This window comes from Megalobrama amblycephala, linkage group LG14 (assembly GCF_018812025.1).
Source record: "Megalobrama amblycephala isolate DHTTF-2021 linkage group LG14, ASM1881202v1, whole genome shotgun sequence".
NCBI classification, from domain to species: domain Eukaryota; kingdom Metazoa; phylum Chordata; class Actinopteri; order Cypriniformes; family Xenocyprididae; genus Megalobrama; species Megalobrama amblycephala.
In genome coordinates this window covers 38,552,219-38,577,217 of record NC_063057.1, presented here as the reverse complement: position 1 = coordinate 38,577,217, position 24,999 = coordinate 38,552,219, and the positions used below count along the sequence as shown (strand labels likewise).

General features: G+C 37.9%; 2 protein-coding genes and 1 pseudogene across 7 annotated transcripts in view; 1 reads left to right on the top strand and 2 right to left on the bottom strand.

Moving 5' to 3' along the window:
- Positions 1 to 10,250, bottom strand: part of LOC125244463 — a 28,102-nt gene extending 17,852 nt beyond the window's left edge. Inside the window, exons 1-7 of the mRNA XM_048154543.1 lie at positions 9,642 to 10,250; positions 8,753 to 8,848; positions 8,425 to 8,658; positions 6,610 to 6,769; positions 6,435 to 6,482; positions 5,183 to 5,697; positions 47 to 225 (exon numbers count right to left, since the gene is read on the bottom strand). Of these exons, the coding sequence (XP_048010500.1) occupies positions 47 to 225; positions 5,183 to 5,697; positions 6,435 to 6,482; positions 6,610 to 6,769; positions 8,425 to 8,658; positions 8,753 to 8,848; positions 9,642 to 10,214 (1,805 nt within the window). The 5' untranslated portion in view covers positions 10,215 to 10,250. The remainder of the gene's footprint in view (positions 1 to 46; positions 226 to 5,182; positions 5,698 to 6,434; positions 6,483 to 6,609; positions 6,770 to 8,424; positions 8,659 to 8,752; positions 8,849 to 9,641) is intronic.
- Positions 7,239 to 7,355, top strand: LOC125246485 (annotated as a pseudogene).
- A 1,670-nt stretch (positions 10,251 to 11,920) lies between the features above and the next one.
- Positions 11,921 to 23,073, bottom strand: LOC125244891 (NLR family CARD domain-containing protein 3-like). Of its 6 annotated transcripts, none has more exons than XM_048155269.1 (9): positions 22,919 to 23,073; positions 21,772 to 21,923; positions 19,270 to 19,386; positions 18,485 to 18,607; positions 16,056 to 17,933; positions 15,655 to 15,828; positions 15,389 to 15,562; positions 13,189 to 13,235; positions 11,921 to 12,902 (listed from the first exon to the last, which is right to left on the bottom strand). In XM_048155269.1, the coding sequence occupies exons 2-9, from the start codon at positions 21,891 to 21,893 to the stop codon at positions 12,367 to 12,369; spliced, it is 3,171 nt and encodes a 1,056-aa protein (XP_048011226.1). In that variant the 5' UTR covers positions 21,894 to 21,923; positions 22,919 to 23,073; the 3' UTR covers positions 11,921 to 12,366. The 6 variants fall into 6 exon arrangements, with proteins under 6 accessions (XP_048011226.1, XP_048011225.1, XP_048011230.1 ...); XM_048155268.1 differs by having other exon boundaries at positions 21,772 to 21,938; positions 22,919 to 23,069; XM_048155273.1 differs by having other exon boundaries at positions 16,056 to 17,930; positions 21,772 to 21,938; positions 22,919 to 23,069.
- Positions 23,074 to 24,999: the final 1,926 nt, after the last annotated feature.

The window sequence follows — 24,999 nt, the reverse complement described above, 5'->3', positions numbered from 1 at the left end:
GTTTAAGTTATAACTTTCTTGTCCCCAGTACTGGTTTTCGTCTCACCTGGGATTAAAGGTCTCTGTTTTACCACTGAAGTTTCGGAGTTCTCCCATGGAATTATCACTCTTCATAGACACAAGGCTGGGCTCTGGAGATGCTGCTCTCCATTTCTGGTAGTGAACAACATCCTCCTCCTCTCTCTCCTCATAGCCACTCATTCTCCTGTGATTTAAATGTGATTTTCATCTATACCTTTACAAACACAGACAACATAAATGATGCATAACAGAAAAATAATAAGCAATTCTAATATAGAGTATAATGCTATGTCTCATGTTCTTCCACATAACAAGACACAGCAAAAATAATTGTGAAATCAGATATTCTTGAGTGGACTAGTCTAAAGTGGCAAGATTCTGCACCAATCAAATTTCTTCCTGTGCTTCACAAAGTGATTATAGCCCTCGACAGCCAGATAGACAACATGAAGAAACAGAAAGAACATGAAGATTGTGCCATGGAAACAAAGAAAAAATTGTGGAAGGACACTAAAGACTGAATTATTGAGAAAATGCATATAATATCTACATTAATGCAAGTGTATCAACTGATTTTTTTCAGGGTTGTGAAAAGAACCCAGAAGTGCCATCGAGAATTTGTGTGTAAACAGTAACCTCATCTGTTGTACTCTTCACTACTAAGCAGGTGGATCGTAACAGTGAAAATATGTAAGGAATTTTATCTATGCCCTGTTTACTTGGAAGGACCCAACCAACCAGTGCTACAAGTACTTGTACTGGGGTTATAAATAACAAGTGTTGAACACGATGTGAATGTTGCGAAAACATCATTAAAACCTGTACTGATTCAAATTTCACAGAAATGTATATAATACATTATATAATACACATTATCTATCAATTAATTATGCCTGACTCCTCAAGTATTCTTAGTCAAGTTTGACTGTAAATATATACCACACACACACACGAAGACACATACGCAGGCGTCTCATAGACTTTTATTGTTTTTATATCAGGTTAATGATAATTTCTGTCATTGGCGGACCTCTTATGAATGGGAACCGCCAGAAAAGAATAAGATACTCTCAACGTCCTCACTGGAAAAAACAATAAATGTAAATAGAAACATGATTTGGACGAGTTATAAGTCTTTTAAACTAGTGAGGTCCAACTCACTAGTTGGTGTTCAGCAGCTTTCACTATATTAGTGAGGTAAAATTTGAATAATCAGGACATTTTAGACCTTACAAGTATAGTTATACCTGAACACACACATCTAATGTTAAGACATTTAAATGACAACATTATGAAAGTTATGACTTACCAATAAACTTGAACTTGTAAGCTTTGGTTTACAGCGATCTTAAATGGCGTCTTATCAGACAAACACTTTTAACTGTTGGTTTTGATTTCTTTTAGCCTTGACTGTGAAGGATCAAATAACAAATACCATCCCAAATATGATTGGTCTATCCTGTGAGCAGACACCTGTGATTGGCCCATAACAGGTACATGAGTGCATCACTCGTCCTCGTGTCACATTTTTCCTTACATAAATACCAGTTAGACCAGTTTTATTGTCAGGCGAGACCAAAAAAAGTTTTGTTAGAATCTTGAATGCCTCATATTCAAAGTGAAAACATTACCAGTCAATAATACATATGGGTCTTACTTGCTTATAGTACAAATGTGCAAGGATGTGTCAAAATGTTTACTGAGATCAAATTCGTTTGACGTTTGATAATGGTCAGACACTTAGCCTTTAAAAACTTTAACAAATCATGAATAATTTTGCATAATGGCAAAAAAAATTTTTTTCTCTTCAATAAATTGTTTTAAAATGTAGAAGAGAGCACAATGTTGTGTAGGCCTATCCACCTTATTTTGTAATGCAGAAATAAGCTATGTTCTGTAAATATGCAAGACTTCAGATTCAGCTGCCATTTGTGAAAAGAGAAAGTGCAGTAAACTGTAAAATTTTTATTACAAATCAGTGTGCTTATAACTACAACAATATCTTATAATAATATAAGAAATACCATTATGAAATATCAGACAGCATGATAATTTTGTTCAGCTAAAAATAAATGGAAGTGGATAACACCAGAAACCTTATACATTTAAGTAACAAATGTCTGCGCAACCGCACTTACGTTAAAAATAAGGTGGATATGCTTCAATCTGCCTTGATTTATGGCAACCCATATATTTTATAATGTAATGATGGAGGATAGGGGTCGTCTACAAAGTACAAAATGAAGAGAATTACATGAAATAAAGTAATAATATTACCCTAATATTACTCAAACAAAAAAGCTAAATTTAAATTATATAAACTCAGCAAAAAAGAAAGGAAAAATGGGGGAAAAAAAGAAATGTCCCCTTTTCAGGACACTACATTTTAAAGATAATTTTATAAAATTGAAATAAACTTTACAGATCTTTAAAAAAAACATACTGTTTTCTGTAAGACACTAACAGTTTACAGGCGGTAATGTAGTTACACTCAAGCCATTCTAGATGTATATAACCATCTTCTTTCAGATGAACACAATATGAGATATATTTAAAACATAAATAAGTCCAAAGATTTATAGTGGTTGTGAATGTGGGGCCTGTATTGAAGCCCAAATAAATGCACCCATCCATCATAAAAAAATAATCCATAAGACTCCAGGGGGTTAATAAAGGACTTCTGGAACAAATCGATGAGTTTTTGTAAGAAAAATATCCATATTTCAAACTTTGTAAAGTAAAATAAGCAGCTTACGGCAGGGACATATATTTACACATTGTTTGGCAATGCAAGAGCAATGAGCTTTCATTCTGAAGCTTTATGAATCTTTTGTTTTGAATCAGTGGTTCAGAGCGCAAAAATCACATGATTTCAGTATGAATGCAGTGAACTGTTAACAGCTACAGAATAACAAACAATTACATTTCATTTATTACTTTAAGCCCTACAAAAACATTTTTTTGTAGGGCTTTTTTTAAACATGGTTAGAAGTGGTGTATTTCATTTTAACTGTTTATTTCAAAATATTTAAATTTACAACAGATTACTTCTCATTCAGAATTGCTGAAGTAGGCGGTCACTGATTGTTTTGAAGCAATTTCCAACAGCTTCTCTGATTGGTGTATAAGGTTCACTTTCTATTGGAATCATAGCCTATTCCAGCTGAAGATTTCTGTCAACAACTGATTCAAGTAAGTCAAGTTAAGTCACCTTTATTTATATAGTGCTTTTTACAATGTAGATTGTGTCAAAGCAGCTTTACAGTGATAACTGGTATATAATTTTGGCTGCACAGCATCTCTTAAAAAATAGTGTCAGTGCAGGCAGATCAAAGCACTGTTGAATATCAAATGTCAAGTCAAAAGTAAGTGAAGTTACGATGTGCATGATCTAAAGCTACTGCAGATATGCACCCAGATGGTGGCTTTTTCGCACTCTGTACTGTCGAAACATAACATTACAACTGTATCATAACTGTCATGGTGTGTGGTATGTTCCGTTGGGAAATGCAGTTTCATCAGTTTTTAGCTTCCTATTCGGCTCAGAAATAAATGATAGTCGTAATTACAATATAATTAATAGATGTAATTTAGTATAGAGATTTTAGGAATGTCACACTAGAGTTTGAACATGAAATTTCTACAGATACTGCAACGGTTGCACAATGACATCACATTATGCAGCATCTTTAAAAAAAAATAAAAAAAAAATCATATATTACATAATATGTAAAAAATATGCAATCTACTCCACTTTACTGGAATGCTGCAGTCCTGCAGATTTAAAGTTTGCTGTGGCGTGTCAATCTTACGGTGGCCCAGTAGTGCACAACACAACGAAATTAAAAAAGCAAACATAAGTTCACAACACAACGGAAACAAGCCACAACACAACGAAATAAAGCCACAACAAAACGGAATAAGCCACAACACAACGGAATCAAGCCACAACACAACGGAATCAAGCCACAACACAACGGAAATGCTCCCGACCACTTGGGGGCTCTCAGAGCTAGGTAATATTACTATTCCTTGCCACTGTTCTATAAAGTCGACAGTTTTACAAAGATATCAATACCATGATTAGTTTTAAGTATGTAAGCATTGTATATCGACATGGTATATTAATTAAAAATCAACTACGTTCACAATAGCTTCATATTTATACTTGTGAATGATTTGACGCGATACCACGGCGCATGATAAAGGGAACATCCACCAATTCCACCAAGTGGTTAAAACGTATAATTTGTATTCATTAAAATTACTTTTAACATTTAAAAACAGACATGTTCAAATTCCAAAGGTTGTTAGTTCCTGTTGGTAAGACTGACAAGCTTTGGAATTTGAACATGTCTGTTTTTAAATGTTAAAAGTAATTTTAATGAATACAAATTATACGTTTTAACCACTTAGTGGGATTGGCAGACGTTCCCTTCATCATGCGCCGTGGTAGCGCGTCAAATCATTCACAAGTATAGGCCTAAATATGAAGCTATTTTGCACGTAGGTGATATTGAATTAATATTTCATGTCGATATGCAGTGGTTACATACTGTTTAAACTAATCGTGGTATTGATATTACTGCCGACTCTATAGAACAGTGGCAAGGAAAACTAACTTTACCGAGCTCTGAGAGCCCCCTAGTGGTCGGGAGCATTTCCGTTGTGTTGTGGCTTGATTCCGTTGTGTTGTGGCTTTATTCCGTTGTGTTGTGGCTCGATTTCGTTGTGTTGTGAACTTATGTTTGCTTTTTTAATTTCGTTGTGTTGTGCACTACTGGGCCACCGTACAATCTTCTATTGGTCATGCTTTTTCACTTGATATGAATTCGCAGGTCAGAGTTCACCAAACATTAGATAGCAGCAAATGCAAAACTTCTTTGCTTGAGCTTACGTTTCCCATCTCCCGCATTTGCGTGCGTTTGAATGCAAGTCAATAGAATGAAAAGTGTAGTGTGACTGCTCCTTAACATGGCAAAGATCATTGGCAGCTCTGTGATAATTGTTCATTTGTGTTGAGTTGTTGTAATAGTGTTCACTGCTCTCTTACCATATTATTCTTATTTAATATTGACAATCTGTATATGACTGAAAAAAAGTTTGATAGCTAAAGTATTATGTGTTGTAGAATATCTATATAATCTATTCAGATACATCAAAACAGTTTCACTGATCCAGAACAAACCCAAAACCCAGGATAGAGCGGTTGAGTGAATGTGGTCTGGACTGTGTGAATGAGGCTCATTGTGTCTCCAGAGATGCTGTAGAAGGACAGAGTTCCTGCACTGTGATCCACATACACTCCTATTCTACAGCTGGACACTACAGGGAGATCAGTTACTATGTTATTGTGTCTGAATGAGTATCTGGAGGAAGAGCAGTTCAAACTCCAGGACTGATCATTACGTCCAAAAACACACTCATAACCCTCACCCTTTCTGCTGATGCTCTTATATGACACTGATATAAACACACACCTTCCACTCCACTCAATCTCCCAGTAACAGCGTCCACACACACTCTCTCTGCACAACACCTGATGATGCACATCAAATCTGTCTGGATGATCAGGATACGGCTGCTCTGTGTTAGTGTAAGTAATCACTCTGTTCCTCTCAGACAGACAGAGGCGTTTATTCACTGTGTTTGGATCCAGAGTGAGCTGATGGGAATCTGATGGAGAGAAAACACGTCAGGATCATTAATTATAAATATATCTTATCTTTTAATTTAGCTGAATTCTTTGGCATTTGTTTAAAGTTATACTATGTAACTGTGCTGATAAACAAAACTGCATGTGTCTTGCAGAAGAACATTGTAGTCGGAGCTACTAGTTTTTGTCTATGAAGAGTCACGCAGGTACTGGGCTACTCTGCAGCTGTTGGTGACCCACTTGGTCTAAAATAGTCAGAATATAAATACTTATGATAGGCGTACCATAGTGATTTATGATAAGACAAAAACACGGTTTGGAAAATAGTTGGTTACACTTTATTTTAAGGTGACGTAGTTACATTGTACTTACTCAAATAAGTACTGAGTAATATTAATTAACTACATGTACTTACTATAGAGTTACAGTTAGGGTTTGGTTTAGGGTTAGTTACCTGTAATTATGCATAATTTACTGTCATTACATAGTAAGTACATGTAGTAACGTGTAATAAATCACCTTAAAATAAAGTGTTAATAAATAGTTTCATGATGTATTCGCTCAGTATGTACATTTTGAATACAAACAAGTTACATAGTGTACATTTAATGTATCAGCAGTGTTTTACTACAGCTTACCAGATATCCTGTGCATTTACATGATCAATTATAAAACTCTTTTCATTCTCATATATTCCTTCACCTTCTACGAGAAGAACACTCAGTGTATTTTCCTGCTTGTTTTCTTAGGGACTTACATTGTAGGAAGTCATTCCTGATCCTGGGAACAATGTTGGTGAAAGTAACTGGAAATCAGAAGACACGAACAGTGTGATTGTCATAAGAGAAAAAGGTCACTGCATCTATTCCTAAAACATTTTAATGTTATGTTCTACATGATATGTGGTGATGGAGGACTCTCTAGGGCATTACTTCTGTCAGAGATCTTTTTGAGCTCCTCTCTGCAGAAATCCTCCAGTTTGTCTTTCAGTTGACAGACAGATTCTCTCACACCATCAAAAGAGAAGAGAGAATTGAAGGGATTGTTGGATACATCTGTGGATTTAGGAGGCGCTGAGAGAGACTGGAAACTCTACAAAAAAACAGAAATCAAAATGCATCATCTCCACACTCCACACCCAATAATCTGCACTGCTATGAGATTTGTGTGGCTCTTGTTGACTTATCTTTAGTAACTCCATCCAACACTTTCACAGCATCAGCTACATTCTTCTCATATTCATTATTATACATGCCAATTGATGACATTCTCAATATTATTAACTTATCTGTAGGTCACATCCCAAGAACTTTCAAGTTGGTGGTTATTAAGCCACTCATTAAGAACCAACAACTAGACCCTAGTAAATTAACAAATTTTCAGGTTTCAGGCTACATCATAGCACTGAGACTACATTTGTTAAATCTAGAAATTACTTGCTTCTAGCATCCAACCAAGGCTGCATTTCATTGCTAGTTTTATTTTATCTTAGTGCTGCTTTTGAAACCATAGATCATGACAGATATCATGATAGATTACAAAACTAGATTAAAACTTGTTTACCAGCAGCCATATCACCCTGTAGCCCAAGACTGGTTGCCCACTGAAGCTAAGCAGGGCTGAGCCTGGTTAGTACCTGGATGGGAGATCTCCTGGGAAAACCAGGTAGCTGCTGGAAGAGGTGTTAGTGAGGCCAGCAGGAGGTGCTCACCCTGTGGTCTGTGTGGGTCCTAACGCCCCAGTATAGTGACGGGGACACTGTACAGTAACAAGCACCGTCCTTCGGATGAGACGTTAAACCGAGGTCCTGACTCTCTGTGGTCATTAAAAATCCCATGGCACCCCTAAAAGTGTAGGGGTGTAACCCCGGTGTCCTTGGCCAAATTCCCTCCATAGGCCCATACCAATCATGGCCTCCTAATAATCCCCATCCATTGAATTGGCTCTTTCACTCTCTCTCCTCTCCATTTACAGCTGGTGTGTGGTGAGCGCACTGGCGCCATTATACTGTGGCTGCCGTCGCATCATCCAAGTGAATGCTGCACACTGGTGGTTGATGAGGAGAGACCCCTGATATGATTGTAAAGTGCTTTGGGTGTACAGTAGTACATAGGAAAGCGCTATATAAATGCCTCATTCATTCATTCATTCATTCATTCATTCATTCAACTACACTGTTATTTAGACATGGGCATTAAGATAGTTTAGATCTGTGGTTTTCAGTATCAATACTCCCACCAACTCTACTCCATGTATTTTTCTGCACAGGGGCCGTGCATCCAGGACGCGATCATCCTAGGTCTCCTTCACTGTGGCACTGTGGATCCTGGGTGCTTCAGGAGTAGAAAGAGCAAACCAGGCCGCAGGCGAGGACCTCTCCCCCTCAGCCGCCCCTTATCTTCAAGATTTTCACCCGGAATCACTTCGTCCCCCTTCGCAAGACATGACCATCAGAGACTACATTGTCTGGCACATCCACACTACCTTTGCTAAAGGTAAGGTACACAATTCCTGCTTTCTTGGTACTCACATTATTGATGTCATTGTGCAAGTACCTGTGATCCTGAAGGGTAACAAGAGTATCAGAGCTGCACGTGGGGGTATGCTTGTTTGGTCCGCTTTTGTTGCACACCCGAGTGCTGCATTCACACCTGCCCAAACGAACCACGCCAAGGGGGCAACAAACTCTAGTGTGATTCAACCAAACTAAATGAGGCATTTGTGAAAGCACCCTAGATCTCTGTTACCTGTAGGAAATGGATGTTATCCTCTGTGTGTGAAAGCTTCTCCAGCTCAGCGTCTCTCCTCCTCAGATCATTGATCTCCTGCTGTAGTCGCTCCAGTCTTCCTTCAGCTCGACTCACTGCAGCCTTCTCTTGATCTCTGATCCGCTGTGTGACCTCAGAGCGGCTTCTCTCAATGGAGTGGATGAGCTCAGTGAAGATCCTCTCACTGTCCTCCACTGCTGTCTGCGCAGAGCGCTGTTAGGACACACATCACAATCACACAGTGGCTTCAGTGGGACTGAAAGAGGAGAGTCCTGACTGAGACTTTTTAAACGTCTCTTCGACTCACCTTATGAGACTCCACAGTCTCTCTCAGCTGTCGAAGGTCTTTCTGTCTCTGCTGGATTCTCTGCTGGAATGACCTCTGTGTCTCCTTCAGCTGTTTCTGGAGGAAAAAACAATAACAGTAAACATCACATAAAAATAAACCAAAAACCTTCCTGTGAACGACTGAATGCATCCAATAAAAGTAGGGAGGTTTAAAGGCAGGAACACACCAAGCCGACTCTGACAAACTAGTGGAGATGAAAGCAGACTGTGGGGTTGGCTCACGTCGGCAGCGTCTGGGTCCAAAGTTGCCCTGACACACCAAACCAACGCTCGGACCAACTTCATTTGACGGTGTGGAACACACTGAGAAAACTTAGTCGGCTGACGAACAAAAACTGCCCGACGGCCGACCATCGGCTTGGTGTGTTCCTGCCTTAAAGGTAACTTATTTGGTCTGAAACGGAAATGTTTTTCCTTTGCGTTTTTTGTGTACAGACAACGCTGTTAAAATGAATTTTGTAGTTTACACAGAGACAATAGCAGTATAGTTTTCAAAAATTTGTATCCTACTTTGAAACGCATTTTCAAAAGGTCATTGACATGTTAATGAACGGCCAAAACACGTAAAAAGTTTTCAGTTTTCATTAAAAATAGTGTCCGATGGGCCCCTTAATGAATAGAAAGTGACTCATGTGTCCCTATCACTGTGTCTAACTTGCATCAAGCCCAACAAGACCCATATTTTCTGCTCAGTGCTGTAACTCTACTTGCAGCTACACTTATGCTATGCAGCATTGCCAAAGTGTGCAGTGTGAATGGTGTTGCCTGTTAATAAAGGTTGCAACAAACACGTGAAACACATGAAAGTGTCTTCACTATTTCATCACTGTCTAGTTCATAGTTCATACCTGTTTCTCTGTCCTCTGTGCTGCAGCTGATACAGTGTCATGGTTTTTATGTTCATCCATCGTACACAACACACATATACACTTCTGATCAGTGCAGCAGAAAACATCAAGGAGCTTGTCGTGTTTCGGGCAGATCATCTCCTGCAGTCGTCCAGTGGCTTCAGTCAGATTGTGTCTCCTTCCTTTAAACCAACTCTCATGTTGTTCAAGGTGATTCTGACAGTAAGAGTTCAGACACACCAGACAGGACTTGACGGCTTTGTGTTTTCTTCCAGTACAGACGTCACACTGCACATCTCCAGCTCCAGCGTAACAGTCAGTAGGAAGTTTAGTCTTCTTCAGTTTCTCCACCACTTCAGCCAGCATGGTGTTTTTACCTAAAGCAGGTCTTGGACTGAAGGTCTGTCTGCACTGAGGGCAGCTGTAGACTCTCTTCTCATCCTCTTGATTCCAGTAGCCTGTAATACAGATCTTACAGTAACTGTGTCCACAGTGGATGGTCACTGGATCCTTCAGGAGATCCAGACACACTGAACACATGAACTCATCCTGAGAAATTCTGGCTTCTGCCATTTTACTGCATGAATACAGAGACACAAAAAGCTCATCTACACTTAATCTCTTTCTTTGAACAGATGATTCTTGTTTCCTGGTTCTGTGTGTGAGTAATGTGTGTAAAACAGGTTTGTCTGCAAGTCTCTAAAGCCTTTTTCCTCATTCCTGGTCTTGAAGAGACTCATTTCTGCAGAGTTCAGTTTTAACCTTGCTCCCACACACCTGGCTGTTAATGCAAAGATCTTTATAAGTTGATCAAGGTGTGTTCAATTACAGTTGGATAAAAACTCTGTTGTGTCTGTCCAGGAATAGGAATGAGGAACCCTGCTGTAAAGTCATAGGACATAAAACATCCACTAGATGCAAGTGTCAGACAGAAACTCAAAGAATTACAGAGAAGTAGATCAACACCCTTAATAACTGCAGTAATACTATATCCTAATTACTAACACTGTACTGCAGGACTGAAAACTCCAGGGGCCTCGTAAACTTTCCGTAGATTTCATCCTAAAAGTGTGTGTACACAAAAAGATTTTTGTATGCACAAAAGCTTTCAGACTTATAAAACCATGCGTGCGCCAGAATCCGCGCAAAATTCTCTTTATAAACCCAGTCAGCAGAAGATTGTGTATGCATCTCCTTCCTGAAATAACCACATATGGAGCTTACAATGCCTAATTTTACCATGCATAATGTTTTCTGCATATCATTTCCATGCATATTCCCATCCATGTGAACAGTACAAAGGCTATGGATGTGCTGTCACAATACATTGCTAAAAGTCATTCAGTAGCCTATCCTTGCCATGTTTTAGAATAAATAAATCAAAATATATATAAAATACATTTCAGAGAAAATTTATTCTCAATCTTTTCCACTGACCAAACAGTATTTTTAATTGCTTTAAAGGAAGGACCTTTTTTGAAAATAGGCTCATTTTCCAACACCCCTAGAATTATATAGTTGAGTTTTACCGTTTTCGAATCCATTCAGCCGATCTCCGGGTCTGGCGGTACCACTTTTAGCATAGCTTAGCATAGTTCATTGAATCTGATTAGACCGTTAGTATCTCGCTCAAAAAAATGACCAAAGAGTTTCAATATTTTTCCTATTTAAAACTTGACTCTTCTGTAGTTACATAATGTACTAAGACCAACGGAAAATGAAAAGTTGCGATTTTCTAGGCCGATATGGCTAGGAACTATACTGTCATTCCATCGTAATAATCAAGGAACTTTGCTGCTGTACCATGGGTTCAGCAGGCGCAGTAATATTATGTAGCTAAACCTTTTTTTGCAAAAAAACAAAAAAACAAAAAAAAAAACCTTGGATGGAAACCTGGCTAATGATGATGATACAAAATGCCAAAACTGCTGTAAGATCAGCATACCCGGAAAATTACCATGGTTTGGCATATGACAATATTAGTCACTAGAACATACTTCAACTCTTTCCATTCAAAATTATATATTTTTTGTTATAATATTATTATATATTATATTATAACTGTTTCATTAACATCACACACCTCACATGAATGAAAACAGACTGAGAAATCAGAAAAACACATGAAATGGAGCAGAGCAAACAAGTGTGTGAGTGTGATGTCTGTCCAAAGACACATGCTTTAAACACACACTAAATCACTGCATCATCTCAGTGTTTAGTGTCTGGATCTCTCAGTCCTCAATCTGAACTTTACAGATGTAACATGTCAGTCAATGTGATTCACCATGTGCAAAGATTTATTGAAGAACACTGTGCAGTTCTTACATTAAGGAGACATTTAAAATATATTTTCAGTAATATAATTTTTTTTTATCTGATCAAATAAAGCACAGGAAAGTAAAACAAACAATAAAAATACAACTACTGCAAAACTGAGAAAAATAAGAAAATAATGAATATATGAAAGGTTAGCATTAGCATATAATGTCATGGTAGTCCGAAATCGAACAAGACTTTTCAAAGAAAATAGTGTTACATTTATCAAATGACACTATTTCCAAAATATGCATATACTGACCAGGAACATTAAAACATGTTAAAATTTTGGATATTGTCACACCAGTACAGTATGAACCTAAGAATGGCCACCCAATATTGTCAGAAACTTCAACACGGCTTGATTAATAGGTTCCCATTGTACATGTCATGTCAAAAGAGGTTGTTAAATTTGACACAAAGACACAGCGGAATCATTGTAAAAACCAAATCCAGCATAGAGGGGTTCAGTGAATGAAGTGTTGAATGTGTGCAAGTGTGTAAGTGTGTGTGTGTCGGAGACGCTGTAGAAGGACAGAGTACCGGCTGACCAGTCCAGATACACTCCTACTCTATTAGATGTAGATGAAGAGGGAGGAATCTTTGTGCTGTTAGCCTTATTATTGTGCCAAGAAGTGTAAATCGTATCACAACAGTAAAGATTCCAGGACTTGTCATTGAGTCCAAACCGACAGTCAATCCCACCTTTCCTCCTGATTCCTTTATATGTCACTGCTATATGACCCCAGCCTCTCAATTCAACCTCCCAGTAACAGCGTCCAGTCAGACTCTCTCGACACAGAACCTGCTCATAGTTCTCAAATCTCTCTGGATGATCAGCATACGGCTGTGGTTCTTTCATACATGTTGCATTTCTGTTCTCCTCAGACAGAATGAGATGAGTGTTTGCTGTGTTTGGATCCAGTGTGAGATTACAGGCATCTGAACACAAGAAGAGAGAACACATCATCTTTGAGAGTGGTTCTCTTCTCTGGCCACCGAGGTCCACTTTCTGGCAGAGTTTACCTCCAACCTTGATTAAACTTACCAAAATTATAGTAATCCAAAAGATCTAGTTAGCTTGTTCAAATGTATTTAATTTGGGTTGTAGCTTAAATATGCAGGAATGATCTCAAGGATCTCAAAGGCCAGAGATGAGAACCCCTCATCTATAACATAATTTAAAAAAAGCAGAGATGTGTTTTTGTGGGAGTGTTTGTGGACTTACATTTTCTCAGTCCTGGTGTGATCCTGAAATGTCCACCATAACCCAAACTGAATAGATAAAAACAACAAATAGTGTTTATTGGACTGTTTTCTTAAAAATGTAAACACTTTGCAGTGTATTATTTTTTTTTCTCAAAGGAGGTTTATAGGTTCATCAAGTATTCATCATGTAAAATCAGATAAATAAATAATCAGTGTTGTAAAGTATTCAAGTAAATGCAATTAGTTACTGTACTTAAGTATCTTTCTGGCTGCTTTGTACCTTGAGTATCAAAGATATGTAACCTTGCCTGTGAAAACCCAGCTAAAGTCTTTTTTTTTTTTTTTTTGTGATTCAGTTTTCAACATAAAATCATCCTACATAATGGGGGTATCACAAGAGCTTGATTTACCGAGTCTGTTCATTGTAATGATTTGTATAACTTTATAAGTAAACTGAAATATCAGCAGAAAATATAATTAAAATATAAATTAATTAATATATAAAACATCAACAGAAAATTGCATTATCTCTTTCTGGGCTATTGAGTAAATCCAAATGTTAAAAAAGCCCTACCAAGTTAACAGGTCGGTCTCAAACTTTACACAACAATGGTCATAACTGAATCTTCACTTGTTTCACTATTCAATCAGATGACGATTCAGAGGGTAACGATTCGATTATAAAACAATTCTCGACATAATGCATCTTTTCCTCCAATTCTTTTGTTATTAATAATTACTATATACATTCACAATATTGCTCTTTTTGTTAGGCCTATTTTATCTTTGTTATTAAAAATAAGAACAAAAAAACAAATAACAAACAGTTGAAGAAATATAAGAAACAAATTAAATTAACATTGCTTTACTTAAAGGTGCCCTTGATTCAAAAATTGAATTTATCTTGGCATAGTTAAATAACAAGAGTTCAGTACATGGAAAAGACATACAGTGAGCCTCAAACTAAATTGTTTCCTCCTTCTTATATAAATCTCATTTGTTTAAACGACCTCCGAAGAACAGGTGAATCTCAACATAACACCGACTGTTACGTAACAGTCGGGGTGTACGCCCCAATATTTGCATAATGCCAGCCCATGATGTTCCCAAAATTATAAAAGGCATTAGACAAGGGCAGCCAGTATTAACGTCTGGAGCTGCACACAGCCGAATCATCAGACTAGGTAAGCCAGAACAACAGCGAAAAATGGCAGATGGAGCAATAATAACTGACATAATCCATGATAACATGATATTTTTACTGATATTTGTAAATTGTCTTTCTAAAAGTTTTGTTAGCATGTTGCTAATGTACTGTTAAATGAGGTTAAAGTTACCATCGTTTCTTACTGTATTCACGGAGACAAGAGCCGTCGCTATTTTCATTTTTAAACAGTTGCAGTCTGTATAATGCATAAACACAACTTCTTTCTTTATAAATCTCTCCAACAGTGTAGCATTAACCGTTAGCCACAGAGCATATAGCCTCAAATTCACTCAGAATAAAACTTTAACATCCAATTAAATACTTTACTGACATAATTCGAAGCATGCATGACGAACATCTTGTAAAGATCCATTTGAGGGTTATATTAGCTGTGTGAACTTTGTAAATGCGCTGTAATATAGTCGAGAGCTCGTGTGGCAGGGAGAACGCGATTTAAGGGGGCGGCGTCGAGTGTAAATCAGTGCATTGTTAATGATGCCCCAAAATAGGCAGTTAAAAAAAAATTAATTAAAAAAAGTCTATGGGGTATTTTGAGCTGAAACTTCACAGACACATTCAGGGGACACCTTAGACTTATATTACATCTTGTGAAAGAACGTTCTTGGGCACCTTTAAATCATTTTACATCTAAACAGAAGCATTCTAAGAAAAACAAATAATCAAATGTAAAAAAAAAAAAAAAAAAAATCACTGCATAGTCTTTAGTGTATTCATTACAAATAAATTGATGATTAATAAAGCTACAAATGTTGTTCAGTTAAGAGCAGTGAGTGCTGATTTTAGGGATAAGTTATGGATAGAGTTAGGTTTCACGGTAGGGATAGGATTAGGACTATGTGTTCAACCGAAAATGCTGTTCCAGGATTAACTAAATATGTTGATCCAGGAACATGTCTTGCTTTGCAAAAGCACAGCGACCACATCATTACATCTTTCTTAGGTTATCCTCATTTCATCACAAATACAGAGGAGTCAAAATTTTCCCACATACTTGAGTATCTCCAGTTTATACTGTGGATGATACAGTTTGTCGTTGAGTAGCTGGATTCCTGTTTGTCCTGGGTGATTGTAGCTCAGATCCAGCTCTCTCAGGTGTGAGGGTTTTGAACTCAGAGCTGAAGACACATAACCACAGCCTTCCTCTGTCACCATACAGCCAGACAATCTGCAGACACACAATACAGCAAACAGGAGGTGATTTTAAAGTATGGAACACTAACTATTTAACAATCATTAATCAGCAAATTGAACCCAAACCTCAGTATCTCCAGCTGACAGTTTGGACTCCTCAGTCCATCAGAGAGCAAATTCACTCCTGAATCCTGCAGGTCATTGTTACTCAGGTCTAGCTCTCTCAGGACACAGTTTGAGGACTGTAGAGCTGATGACACAATTTCACAATCCTGGGCTGTAAGATTACAGCCAGAAAGACTGAAATAGAGAAGAACATATGAGAATAAATCTTTTCCACACTGGTATTTAACTGACATTTCAACAATATCAGCTTCACTCTTGATATTTCTGACTAAAATAAGTCAGAAATTTCTAAAATAAATATATAAGTAAGCAAAATAAAATCAAGATGAATTACTCTGCACAACAACAACCGAAAATGTAAGTAGATTTAGAAAGTAGTAAAGAGATGATTAAACACTCACAGGGCTTTTGTGCAGTTGATCACAGCTGGTATCAGTCTTCTTCTACCTTCATCTGATGTGTTGTATTTCTTGAGGTCCAGCTCATCCAGCACTTCCTCTGACATCTGAAGCATGTAGGCAATTGTTGAGCAGTGAGCAGGAGAGAGTTTCTTCTCTGAGTATTTGTCTGATTTCACAAACTCCTGAATCTCTCTGGACAGAGTCTGATCTTTGACTTCCAGCAGACAGAGGAACAGATTGATGGATCTTTCAGTTGAGAGTCCATGTCCATCTTTGATCTTCTCTTTAATGTACTGTGTGGTTCTCCCGATGCTCTCTGTGCTGTTCTCTGTGTGTGTCAGTAGAGCCTGTAAGAGTCTCTGGTTGGTCTCCAGTGAGATGCCCAGCAGGAACCGTAGGAAAAGATCCAGGTGTCCATTCTCACTCTTAAGGGCTTTATTGACTATTTCTCTATGCAGATTATGCACTACATCGAAAAACTGCAATGTGTCAACATTTTTCATTACATAAAGGTAAAACAAATAGAAAGCAGCTAGAAACTCCTGAACACTTAGATGAATGAAGCTGTAGACTTTCCTCTGATGAATCACAGATTCCTCCTTAAAGATCTCAGTGCAAATCCCAGAATACACTGAGGCGTCAGTGACATCTATGCCGCTCTCTCTCAGGTCTTCTTCATAGAACATCACATTGCCTTTCATCAGCTGTTTGAAAGCCACTTCACCAAGTTTCACAATCATTTCTCTGTTGGACTGAAGGAGTTTCTCTGGATCTCTCTCTTCATACTTCTGATTCTTCATGTTGATCTGAATCAGCAGGAAGTGGATATACATTTCAGTCAGAGTTTGAGGGATTTCTGCACTCAGATCTTCTTTCAGGAGCTTTTGAAGCACAGTGGATGAAATCCAGCAGAAGACGGGTATGTGGCACATGATGTGGAGGCTTCTTGCTCTTCTGATGTGTGAGATGATTCTGCTGGCTTGATGCTCGTCACTGATTCTCTTCCTGAAATATTCCTCCTTCTGAGGCTCATTAAATCCATCAATTTCTGTCAGACGGTTGATGTATTTGGAGGGAATCTGATTGGCTGCTGCTGGTCTGGAGGTGATCCAGATTAGAGCAGAGGGAAGCAGCTCTCCTTTCATGAGGTTTGACATCAACACACCCACTGATGAAGTTTTAGTCACATCAGAAACTTTCTGAGCATCTGAAAACATCGGTGTGATTCTGCTTTCATCCAAACCATCAAAGATGAACACAACTTTACACTCCTCATAAATCTTTGAGTCCAGATCTTGAAGTTCTGGATGAAAGTCCAGCAGAAGTCTGTGAAGACTGTACTGATGATCTCCAATCAAGTTCAGCTCTCGAAATGGAAGCACAAACATGAAATCTACATCCTGATTGGCTTTTCCCTCTGCCCAGTCCAGGATGAACTTCTGCACAGAGACAGTTTTTCCGATTCCAGCGATGCCTTTAGTAAGAACAGTCTTGATTTGGTCTTTCTCCTCACATCCTGGTTCAGGTGAGACTTTAAAGATGTCATTGCAGTAGATTGGAGTGTCTTGTGAGTGTTGTGTCCTGGATGTTTTCTCCATCTGTAAAACCTCATGTTCTTCATTCACTCCTTCTCTCTCTCCCTCTACGATGAAGAGCTGTGTGTAGATCCTGTTCAGGAAGGTTTGATTTTCTTGGAGTTTAATTCCCTCAAATAATCTCTCATATTTTTTCTTCATGCTGGTTTTGTGCTGGTTTTTAACTCTCTGCAGGTCTCCAGTCTCCAGTGTGTGTGTCTGCAGGACTGATTCAGTTTTGTACTGTCTGATGTGAGTCTGATAGTGAGATGTAGACCTGATCAGCGTATTTATCTTCCTCCTGCTGAAATTAAAATAAAAGATGAGCAAAAAAGACAATGACAGTGATTAAAATGCATCAACATGCAATCCTGTATCCAGATCTTGTCCATTTATATAATGAAAAGGGAATGTTATTCAACCTGTGTGTCCTGATCCAAAGTTAGTTGTGAATGCATTGCGATTGGATCTCAGTGTAATTCTACAAAAGGCCAGGTTGTCTTTAGAACCCAGATGATCTAGACCAGGTTTTTGTTGGTCAATGGTGCAGTCATTTTCATTTGCCTATAAATAGCAATGTGCCAACAATGCACCTGAACATACCTCGTTTTCAAACCAGCACGCCCGTGGGTGAACAGATGGGCGCGAGTGCATTTGCTATTTAAACAATATGGGTGCTGGATGTGAAAATGATAACTGCATTGGGCTGAAACTAGCAAAAAACACTTAGATCGCACCTGGCATCGCATTATGTTGGTGTGTGGTAGGGCCCATAGTGTTATTTCTTTGCGTTTCATAAATCATTATCATTAGAGATGCACTCGAGTAAATAAGCAAGTACAAGTTTATACTAACGGAGGGTCAGAGGTCACTGGTCCATCACTGAGTGCAATGGGTTGCCTCATGGATGTGTTACTCTTCAGAGACACAATGCTGGGTTCTGGAGACTCTGATCTGTGTCTCTTCCTCCTGTTAAAACTGAAAAAGACAAATAAAACAGCATTTCATAGCACTAGTCATACTGTATAACTTGAATGCACCTCCAGCAAATAGGTAATTCTGATCCATGCAATGACTATTCATAATGACATGTAGGCATTTTTATCTTTATGTAAACAATAATAATCTTTTGCATTGTAATCCTTTTATTTTTAATATTTGGCATGTTTGTGTGCTACTGCATGCCCCGTGTGTGTAACAAGCATAGTGTACACACGTTGTGCACCCACCTATAGGCGCATTTTACTAACTGGCCCTTTAAATAACAATAAATAAATAAATAAATAAATACTGCGCCATTGACTTTAGACCAGGTTTTTGCTGGTCAATGGCGCAGTCATTTTCAGTCGCCTCAAAATAGCAACGCGCCAACAATGCACCCGAACACACCTTGTTTTCAAACCAGCATGCCCATGGGTGAACAGATGGGTGTGAGTGCATTTGCTATTTAAACAACATGGGCGCTGGATGTGAAAATGATAACTGCGTCGGGCTGAAACTAGCAAAAACCTAGATCACACCTGGCATTGCATTGCGTCGGATGTATAATAGGGCCCATAGTGTTATTTCTTTGCATTTCATAAATCATTATTCATTAGAGATGCACTGGAATAAATAAACAAGTACAAATTTATACTAACGGAGGATCAGAGGTCACTGGTCCATCACTGAGTCCAATGGGTTGCCTCATGGATGTGTTACTCTTCAGAGACACAATGCTGGGTTCTGGAGACTCTGATCTGTGTCTCTTCCTCTTGCTGATGCCGAAAAAGACAAATAAAACAACATTTCATAGCATTAGTTATACAAAGGGATGGGCAGTATTTCAGATACATGTATTTAAAATACGTATTTGAAATACAAAATACTATTTTGTATTTTGTATTTTAAAGCCTTTGGAAAAAATCAAATGTAATTTGTATTTAAATACATTTAAGATGAGTATTTTTGTATTTTCAAAATACTCAAAATACTTTGAGATAGTCAACCTCTTTATCAGGGTGTTGTTTTCATACATCAACTAGTTCAGACCAGACACGCCCCTCCCTCCCAACCCCAACATTCATGCACGTGAGCCGCAGCTGTACAACCCAGCCTTGGATCGGCAACTTTTCTATGGCGTTCGGACGAGCTCATTAATATGAAGTTGCAACATGCACTCGTCTCACTGAATGTCACGTCCGCATCTGCCGAACGTGACGTCTGCCACATTACAGTTTGACTGCCTGAACGTGACATCTACGTGATGTCTGCGTTTGCTGCAAGGGTTTCCAGCACATTCCATACACTAATTTGAGCTTTATTAGAAGTAAAAACTACTGGCAAGAATTCTAGCAGCTGCATTATGGACTAACTTTAACTTGTTTATTGAAGATGCAGGACAACCAGATATCGTTGAGAAAACCTAAGATAAGTTTTTTTTAAGCTTTATGATCAGTGGATTGCGTACCAAACAAGCAAAGATTAATTAAATAGATGTCACGTCTATAGAGTGCCCCAGGGATGACGTGTTTTTGTAGGCCAACCCGGAAGTTAGCGGCGCACGGGTTCCCTCAACTGAAAGCCTATGCATTTTTCCCATAGACTTTTGGAAAATCTCAGAAAATAAGGTCTGTGTTTAACAAAGGGTTATGACACTTACACGTTTTGTCTATCAAGATAATCTTTACAAGTTAACACAACATTTATAGATTTTGAAGCCTAAATAAAGTCGTCAGATATAAAAGGCTAACAGTAGGCTATAAACGGACTACAGCACACCATGGTCGTGGATCAACGTCGTCACCACAAAGCTTCCTCAAACTTTATTTAGAAAACAACTTTATTTAAAAACATGCTCTCTGATTATGATCTGCGCTGTGTATGAATACGTTTCCACTTTTTCATGAAAAATGCTGTCCAAATGTCCTGTTTGTCATGATAACGTCTAAAGTCCCCGCCAAAGGAAGTAGTCCCTTTTAGCAATTTGTTAGCAACCGCCGTTTTTAAGACACAGTAAAAGTTTAAAAAATCACAAGCGGGTTATAACTGGTGTGTTTTATGTCATAGATCAAAACGTGAAAGTATTTAGAGGCTTTGTTAACCACAGACCTTATTTCAGGCGATTTAGCAAAAACCCATTCAAAAAACCCATAAACTTTACGGCGATGGAACCGGAAGTCCTAAAATGCTAACTCGCTTCCGGGTTTTGCCTACAAAAACGCGTCATCCCTGGGGCACTCTATTGAGAGCAGTGAATGAAGTGCAGGTAAATTGTGCATTGGCTCACACACTGCACTGAGCCGTGTGAGGACCGTGTTCTGATACGTGTTAGCGAAAAAATAAATAACTTCACTGCTACACGTGAATCACGCGTGAACGTCTGACTCGACACTTCACTGCCACACGTGACGTCTGCGTGACATCTACGCCTCGTCTGCGTCTTAAAATGAATGGATTTAATAGCAAAAAATTAAGACGTCAGTGAGACGTTCATGTTACAACGTCATATTAATGAGCTCGTCCGAACGTCATACTTTTCTGGAATAAGGTGAGGATGTGCTACTTGTTGATTAAAGTAGCTTGTCAAATGTGTTTGAAGCATTAACGTTACTGCATGTTGGATGGGTGATATCATATGACAATATCGTAGATTCATAGCGATGATATAAATTGTGAATCGATGGAACTTTTTCTAAATCGTTTACATAGATAGGACTTTCCACTTTCTCTTTAGCTTTCTGGTGATAAAACATAATAAAAGTTAAAAATTATTTTTGTTTTTTTTGTTTTTTTTATTTCCTACAGGGCAGGGGAAGGGAAGAGGTATATAAAATTAAAACGAAAGTTTCTAAGTAGTTGCACACATCTAAATGCTTTTTGGCATTCAGAATAGGCCCAGATAGATTTCAGCCTAATAGGGATACCTGCACTGAATCTTCAATTTCACATGTATTTTGTGTATTTTCAAAATACAAAATACTGTATTTGTATTTAAATACATTTTCCCACACAGTATTTTGTATTTGTATTTTAAATACATTTCCATGTATTTACGCCCATCTCTGGTTATACTGTATAACTTGAATGCACCTCTATGAGACACTGCACTCACCACAGGTTGCTTTGAATAAAACCATCTGCCAAATGTTAAAACGGCTTACCTGGGGTCAGAGGTCACTGCATCTATGAAATTACTGTTCATAAACACACAGCTTGATCCAGGAGGCAGAGAATTCATTTTAGCGGCAGTGTCCTCATCTTCTCTCTTTACATGGAAACTCATTTTAGAGAACCTGTTCTTCCATTCTCACTTCTCAAAAGAGGTTGATTTCATGTGGAGACAGAGTTTAAAAGATTTCTGTAGTACAATGATGCTGTAGTAAGTAGTACACTGCAGTACAGCTACATTAAGCTCTTAATCTAAATGACACTGTAATCTAAGCATTTGTTCGTTTGTTTTTTTGCAAACTTTGAAAAGATTCACTTCACGTTTGGATGGAAACTCCGCTATTATGACACTGAACTCAATTGTGTAACTCTACTTAGACAATGTCACATAACAAAACCACATAATGTACAAAGAGGAACTTACTGACTCTCAGTCACACCAACAGACACATGATAAAGGGTGAATAAGTCATACTGGAATCATTTTACATATATTTTGTGTTTTTTAATGTATTTATTCATTTAGAATATTGAAGAATTATTGAAGTATTCAAGTATTTTTATGTAAAACCCTAAGACTATAAGACCAGGTATATAGAGGGATAATAAAAAACATATTTAGTAAAATCAAAGTAACATTTAAAGCATACTAACATTTATAGAGCCATTAAGATTCTATACAGAAATTTCAAAAAATGGAACCCTTTAAAAAGACCAGCTATTGTTCTAAGCCATAGAATCCTGATCTGCTACTGTTATAACTATTGTTCTTAGGAGTATTAGAGCTTAATATTTTTTTCTTTTTCTTTTTCTACAGCAGTGTGTGAATGCAGGATACTAGAAGTATTTAGACATTTGTAAAATAGAAGCAACAATCACTGGTTCATTGATATCATTCATCATATCATTCATAAATAATATACATAAACATCTGAGAAAGATAAGAAAAGTAATAAGAAAATAAGAAAATAAATTTACTTTTTATTTACTGATAATGATAATCTTTTCTGCCATTTTGGGTCAACGCTGTTAAACTATTGAACTATCTAAATATAACCCAGGTTTGAAATTACATGTGAAGAATGGCAAACCCCAAACACCAGCTCTTTTTTTGACTAGCTATGGGAAAATTTAACTTACCACAGAATGTGCGGTCGTTTGCCCAACGGTTTACCTCGGAATGGCTTCACTTATTTTCCTGCTTTCACTTTCCTTTCTATGGTGATTTCTAAATGGCTTTGTTGCGCTCATGTGACAAGCTGTGACAAGTCAGGGGTGAAGCTCTGGTCTGACAGGTGGGGGGGCGACCAAAACTGAGTGTTGGGTAATACTTATTTATGGAAATGCTATGTAACCTAATGTTATGTAGAAAAAAAGTTTTAGCATGCCATATTAATATGCAATGGATTATCAAAACTAAAACAAAAGAATACTTTTTTTTTTTTTTTCTCAGGAAATCATGTATATTGCATGTCTTCAAAAGTTAGCTAAATATACATCCAGAAATGTGTAAATGTGTCAATATGTGTAATATATAACTAAAGGTGTAAAAGAAATACACAAACTGACACTATGTTGTGTACAACATAATGTAGACTGTTACTCAAAGCATTAGTTTATGTACATGCATGTTTCTGTGTATGAGAATGTAACAATTTTCAATGTTCATTTGCTGAGACAATCTGTTGGCAGATCTTCTCTTGGTCAAGTACTGTAGGTCCAGCAGCTCCAGCAGGCACGACAGTTAACGGTCTAATAAATGCCTCCACCTGGTTTAACAGACCACATATTTCAGTCTTCTGATCTGCTGCTCCTTCCTTTAGAGTTTTGTATTTAGTTCTGTTTAAAAATGTTGATCTGTGTTTGAGGTGTTGCAGGATTGAGCACAGGGTATGGAGCAATGATTGAAGAATCCACCTCTCCGGATAAAAGCATGTTCTCCAGTTGAGCGAGAGTATGTTGGCCACTCTCGGTGCGTTCCAAACGGGATATGTCGCCCTCCGAAGGGCCCTTAGGAGTGAAAACAATCATGGCCGCCATATTGAAGGGTCGTTCCAAACCGAAGTGCTCAAAACTGGTCACTTCAAAGGGCCCTTCGGGATGAAGGATTTCAAAGGGTACAACTGATGGACACTTCGGGCCCCCATGATCCTTTGCACAGGGAAGTTCTTTGATGTCACAGAATGGGTACAGGAGGCTCGGAGTTCGATTTTACCTATAAATGCAACCCAGTCGCATTAGAAAATGTACCTGTGGGAACATTTTCGCGAGTTGCAAAATACGTACCAATACGTTCATATGATTGCAGTTTCGATGTGAAATGTCCACTGAGTGGTGCTAAAAGCGTGTTCATTTTCATCAGATAAACGTGAATATGGTAAGTTTTTAAGATGTTGGTTTTTAAACGAATCGCCACAGTTCTGATTTGAAATTTGCACTCCATTGAGTTTTAAAATAATTTACCACCAACACTACTCCTAAACCTACCCGATAGTGTTAAAAAAAGCAAATGTGACATAAAAAGCATCCATAATCATGCCATTTTAGCTTGTTTAGATCTCTATTTGAGCTCTTTTTTACTATGACTTGTCTTTCACAGGATTCGTGCCCAAGGCTTTCTTGTGTTATGTCAGAAAAGCGAAACATATGGAGCCGGTTAAGTGATGCAAAGTACAAAATACATTTGTTTACAAATCGTGCACTCTGGTAAAAAAGCGTTTTGAAGTCATAACATAACATTGTGCAAGGAGACGTGAAAATGAGTCTTTATTAATCCATAATCTGACCCCGTAATCGTAACTGAATGAAAACGATTAAAAGTGCTTGCCGTTTTACTGCCTCTGGCTTTCATTTCTTTTGGAAACAGCAGTGATATGTACGCATTGGTATGTATTTTGGCGACTTGCAAAATCTTTCCCACAGGTACGTCTTTCCTATGAGACCACATATCATTGCGCCTGCTGCACCCATGGTACGGCAAAGTTCCTTGATTATTACGCCGGAATGAGAGTATAGTTCCTAGCCATATCGGCCTAGAAAATAGCAACTTTTCATTTTCCATCAATCTTAGTACACGATGTAACTACAGAAGAATCAAAAATAAGAAAAATATTGAAAAATAGGAAAAATATTGAAACTCTTTGTTCATTTTTGAGCGAGATGCTAATGGTCTAATCAGATTCAATGAAATATGCTAAGCTATGCTAAAAGTGGTACCGCCA

Coding starts and splice junctions, on each gene's coding strand:
- LOC125244891 (XM_048155269.1), bottom strand. CDS start 21,893: ATGAGTTTCCATGTAAAGAGAGAAGATGAGGACACTGCCGCTAAAATG. Junction 18,608..19,269: donor CCAGTGACCTCTGATCCTCC/GTTAGTATAAAT, acceptor TGTCTTTTTCAG/TTTTAACAGGAGGAAGAGAC. Junction 13,236..15,388: donor TATAAACTGGAGATACTCAA/GTATGTGGGAAA, acceptor TTATCTATTCAG/TTTGGGTTATGGTGGACATT.